The following is a 6000-nucleotide window of genomic DNA, read 5'->3' as shown; positions in this document are numbered from 1 at the left end:
TTAGAATAACCCTTTTCAAAGATAGGACATAGATTTATTTTTACAAGGTATGACCTGTAAGTTTACATATGGACCTATATCAAAAATAAATAAAATAATTATTTGAACAATTTTCATTAACAAAATATTAATAAAAATCTTATTTTATTTATTTATTTTTAATTCTTGATAAGTATTGAAAGCTTTAAAATTTATAGACTCCAACATATTAATCGGTCATCCGACAGAGAGACTCAAAATATTTTATATAAACTTAATCTATTATATCAAAGTCTAACCTAATTCAATCGATTTACTTCTCTAAACGTGAACATGATGTAGCAAAGGCCACATATTAAGGTGCCTATATTTGTGAGAAAACCTAGAATAGTATTGTTGAGTCAGCTTAGCTTAGGCCCAGCATAGCAACCAAAGCAGCATATGCTCTAAAATGGAATAATTTGTGCTCATGATGGGTCCCTAGGAGGTTGTCATTTGAGTAATTCCCATCAGAATTTCAATTTCGATAAGTTCCCACGTTGATGTTACTCTTAGAAAGCTACCCCTAGCATGTCCTTTTAATGTTTGGATAACTCTCGCTCAATGATGATATGGAGGCTTAGAAAGTGTTTTGTTTTGTATTTTGTATCTGTGAAAGAAAATAAAGATACGGGATGAGAGGCCATGATCTATGGAAATAAAGGTTTGTTTGACCCTTTTGGTATCCTCAATTTGTTCCATCATCTATTGAATTTGAGATTGAATTATACCAAATTGGTGTTGGGAACTCGGTTCCTCGACTTGGTTCAAAAGTCTTTTCGCGAAAGTCAATTAATAAGATTCTGGATTTTGAATCTCGACAATTTTAACTCGGCCTGAACTTCACCAGGTCGGACGGCGCGGCGGAAAAACAAAAATACAAAGTAGAGAGAGAAAAAGAAGTAGATCTTAACATGAGAAAACCTTCTGCAATGAAAAAGTAAAAACTCACGGGACTTAGTCCAGTTCAAACGTTCACCAGAGTGGTGGTTCACTCAACCTTTCCAACAATGGTGATAATAAAACTTCCCTAAAGATATTTAAGTCAAATTCTCTTTAGAGGTGCTCTCAAATGCAAAGTTCAAAGTTTTACTTACAAATCTCTTATCTCTCAAGTGTCACTCAAGAGTCTCACAAATCATTTAATATTCTAATCTAACATTCACCCACAATTATTGAATATATAAAGGAAGAGAAATCTAAGATTTAAGATTTTTAAAAAACTACTCAATAGACTTGGACTTAACATTAAAGGAGGAGAAAGTCCAACCGGTTAACTTGGTTTAGAGCTACGTAGACCAATAAAACTTGAATCGTTGTCATTTATCGAAAAGGAATATTTGACTTTGGTGAATTTTATTTCTTTTTGCCTAGCCAAATCATTTGCAATTTGAAAAGTTAAAAGGAAAACAGAGAAAAGTTGAATGTCTCACAGGCATCGTGCATATTGGAGCAATGATGGGCTCACATTGAGACTGATATTCCCCCAAATGCAAGTGTATAGATGGCGATCAAATGTTAAAATCTTAGTATCCGTACCTTTTTTTAATATATTCCATATGACAATCAATTATTATTATTATAATTTAAATTTATAACTTCTATATCAGTCTTTATTCGATCCAATCACCAGATTATACCAAAGTAGATTCTCCTTTGACATTAAACTTTTGAGTATCTGAAATATCAAATGCCCACACCTTTAATTAAATATCAATAATCTATGATATTGTATAAAGAAAATTTTCAACTTAAATATTTAAAATTTTCTTTTCAAAATTATTATTATTAAAAATTACTCATTTAAAGATATAAAGATAAATATGACAAAATAATTTCTTCTTATTTTTCAATAACAACTATTTCTAAACGCTTGTCATCATCTCATTGTCTGATTATAATTTATTTCACCAACTTTTTATTATTATTCATTTTTATATTAACAATAAAAAATCCAAATTGGCAGGCACACAATTTATCAGTGAATACGCTAGCGATGATAATAATTATGAAGATGATACAATAAAATACATAGAGCTTAATTTCACAAAAAAAATATATAAATTAATTTAATCTTTAATTTATTTTTTCTGCACTTGCGCCACAATATCTAGTAATTCTTTTGAAAATGATATTTCTAATTTTTTTATAATCATAAATTAGGTAATAAATTGAGGAGAGGTTATAGTTACTATCTTTTTTTCTTACTACTTGTTACTATCAAATTTTAACCGTTGATTTCCGTCAATCTAACGTTTACATTATATTAGAATCAATAATTAATTAATAAATGTGACTCAATAAATTATAACCCTTAAATTGACAGAAATCAACGGTTAAGATTTGATAATAACAAATAATAAGAAAATAAAATAGTAACTATAACCTTTTTCAATAAATTGATAAGTGAAGATATATAATGTGCTCTATGGGGAGCTATGGAAAGTTGCAAACTTGTGCAGCAGTCAAGTCAATGCTCCAACACCCGTCAGCGAATGCATGTATATATGGAATTAATGTTCAATATTGCTCTCGTAATTATTTGATGGGTAAATGTGATGGACTCAACCAACCGTTTTTTTCCTTATTTGAGCAAATATTAAAGCAACTTAATTAGTTCTTTTCATTTTTTAATACTCAAGTGACCCTGCAGCTACCGCATTTCCCACATTTATTGTCTAACTCTAACCCAAATCTGAAAACCAGGATGTCTATTTCTCACAATGAGATGCCATCCTCTTTGCATGTTATGACCCACGGTTGTTATCACTCACCGACCAGTCATGACTCATGAGTTCTATTTGGGTATAACTTTATGTTACTTAAAATAGTGTTAGATAATTTTTGAAGAAAAACAAATCTTCTACTTTTTTTATTTTTTATTCAGGTGGTTACAAGATTTTTTGCCGGTTAACGTCAAACGAGACCATGTAAAGTTGTAAACGAGCAATTACCATTGTCAAAGTAAAAACAATAATTCTTGTTAAAAGATGTTAGTTCAATAGGTATGAATCAAAGTAGTTGTGTTTGCTTATATATGGCTTGGGTTGGATGTTCGCGGCCAGGAATCCTCTCTTGTACTCTATCGAATCAATTCGAAGAAACATTGCAGTATTTTAAAAAGAGCATTCACATATATTCAATGTATAAAGCAAAATTGAAAAGCTCTTCATAAATCAGGCCTAAAAAAAAACATGAAGGTTCTATATAGGATAAATTGAAACGAATGCCATTAATAAGGGATGTAAAATACATTTCAATTTGAACCTTTTTCACAACAAATCCGTAACTTTCTTAAGATATATGGATTAACAAAAAGGAAATGCCTTGTTAGCGACAATCTAAAAGTTAATGGACAGCGACTATTTGAATTCATTAATACAGATTGCTAAAAACAGAAACTTTTATAAAGGAAGAAACCGTACACTAATATTTTCTTCAAAAAGAAAAAAGAAAAATCCATTGACATCAGAACTCAGTATGTATCAATTTCTCCTCAGAAACCAAAATCTATAGCTAGCAACTTCAACAAGCAAGCCAACAAATACAAAGAATATTGCTCCATGTAAACACATTAACCCCAAATTCCAACCTCTACCCAGTAAAAGTATCATGATCCCCATTAAAGCACACAAACTAACTAGGCCATCTCAATAATCCATTCATGCTGTTCCTCATCTCCAGATATGAAAACCCAAGAGTTCACTTGATCTTCAATTAACACCAGTGGCGAAGCTAGCAAGACATTTAAGCCGGTGCCAAAAAATTCAGCTGATGTCAAAATAGCTACTGTTATATAGCCAGTGCCAAAGTACCTGCTGGCACCAATCTGGCTCCGACACTGATTAACACGATCATCGTACAAGAAGAACAAAGAAACTAGAGGAACAAAGGAAAAAATAAATAAATAAATAAATAAATAGATGAATTGATTGATTGATTGATCATCAGTGACAGCGGGGTCGAGATTCTTTGCTAGTGCTGTGACCGAGAGACAAAGTCTTAAAATGTTCAACAGCATTAACCAACTGATGATCCCTGAACCCAATAAGGAATTGGGCCAACCCTTCAAGAAACAAGGCAGCTTGGTAAACAGTGGCAGCACTGATAATATCAACAAGAACGCTTCTCCTCAACCTATTAGCATAAAGAAACACACTCACCAACTCTTCCATGTGACCCTTAACATCAGCACACACAGCCACCTTCGATTCACCTTTCCTATCTCTGCATCGAAACCAATCCCCAACAACACGATCAATAAACGCAGCCTCAGCATGTTTCATTCTGTCCGTTAAGGTTGGCACTATCACCCTCAAACCGCACTCTATCTGATCCATGCGAGTTGTTAACGCCTCTGACGCGTGGCGCCACGCCATCGCCACTTGCCAGGGGCGGTTATCGAGACCCTTTTCAAGAACGGCGTTGTTGGGCAAGTGGTGGTCGGTGTCGTTTTCGTCGTCGGTGGCGGTTTCGTCGAGGAAGGAGCGAGCGAGGTTGATGAAGAGGAAAGGGTGGAGGTCGCCGAGCCAGAGGAGGGGCTTCTCGATGGAGTTGCGCCATTCTTGGGAGAGGAGTTGTGAAGGGTCGGAGTTTGCGGCGGCGTCGAGGGCGTGGTAGAAGGATTGGAAGTGCTGGTGGATCATCTCCACGTGGGTTGAAAGGATGGTGGGGGAGTCGCCGGCGATGGATCGCCGGAGAAGTGGGAGGAGGTTGTTCTTAAGTGCGCTGAACCACTCCGCGTAGTACTCCTTGAAAGGGCGCGAGTGCTTGTGACGGCTGAACAGTGGGGCCATCGCTTTCAGCATCTTCTTCTTCTTTCTTTCTTCTTTTTTCTTCTTGGAATCTTGTTTTGTAGACGAGGGAGGAGCGGAGTTCAACTGTTTTTTATTTTCAAATATATATATATAATATATATATATATATATATATATATATATATATATGAAAAAATGAAAATAAGGGGTGTTCGCGGTCTGCATTGGATCGGTTTTGAAAGGAAAAATTATCCGATCCAATCCCTTCGGTTTGATCATGTAATCATCCACCCGGTTTGGAATTTTTTTTAAATTCGATCCGATCCAATCCAATTTTTTTCGGTTTGGATTGGATCGGTTTTCGGTTTTTTAAAAATCCTAAAATTTGTTTTATGATTATTGTGCAAATAACACCTTTTGTATATATTGACTTTGTAATTTTATTTTTTTTAAATACAAAAATATCAATAAACAAAAATTTAGTTGTTTTTTTGGACAATGAGATATGAAGCTCTATATAGATGAAATTTTATTGATGAGATGTGACTAGATTTTTTCTTGGGTTTAGTTGATGGGTTTTGAGTTTAGAAATTTTTGGTTTATGATTGGGGAAAGACTCAATTAGGTAGAGAAAAATTAATATATTGGTTTGGATTGGATCGGTTTTCATCTACCAATCCGAAAACCGATCCAATCCAATTAAAATTTACGATTTTTGTTCGGTTTTCGATTTTCGGTTTATTCGGTTATCAGTTTTTTGGTTCGGCCACCGCGGTTGAATCGGTTTGGATCGGATGTTGAACACCCCTACTGGACAGTCCAGTGCACTAAGTTCTTCCGCGAGAACATAGTGTAAAAAATATTACAATGGTGTTCTCCCGGGAGAACATAGTTATAATTTTTACTATAATTGTGTTCTCGCGGGAGAACATAGTGCAGTGCACCGATTTTTACATCCGGTCACTGTATACTCACTAAACCCATATATATATATATATGTGTGTGTGTGTGTGTGTGTGTGTGGAAAAATCTATTTCATTCCAAATGAGATAAGTTTTTCATCCTATACACCCTTCGATAATAGCTGTGTCATCTTTTTTTTTTTTTTTTTCAGATGTAGCCCACAAATTTGTTTCTATAACATGATATAATTTATGATTCTCCACATTTAATGTTTTTATCCTTTGTATAGTTACGATTCTCTGCATTTAATGCTTTGAAATAT

General features: G+C 34.2%; 1 protein-coding gene across 1 annotated transcript; it reads right to left on the bottom strand.

Moving 5' to 3' along the window:
- Window positions 1-3658: 3658 nt before the first annotated feature.
- On the bottom strand, window positions 3659-4826 carry LOC133308079 (protein INAPERTURATE POLLEN1). The gene is made up of 2 exons (XM_061508670.1): window positions 4007-4826; window positions 3659-3897 (listed from the first exon to the last, which is right to left on the bottom strand). The coding sequence occupies exons 1-2, from the start codon at window positions 4824-4826 to the stop codon at window positions 3659-3661; spliced, it is 1059 nt and encodes a 352-aa protein (XP_061364654.1).
- Window positions 4827-6000: the final 1174 nt, after the last annotated feature.

This window comes from Gastrolobium bilobum, unplaced genomic scaffold (assembly GCF_033153095.1).
Source record: "Gastrolobium bilobum isolate Gb01-03AN ecotype WA unplaced genomic scaffold, APGP_CSIRO_Gbil_v1 utg22574, whole genome shotgun sequence".
Taxonomy (NCBI): Eukaryota; Viridiplantae; Streptophyta; class Magnoliopsida; order Fabales; family Fabaceae; genus Gastrolobium; species Gastrolobium bilobum.
This window is presented reverse-complemented; position numbering and strand designations above follow the sequence as displayed.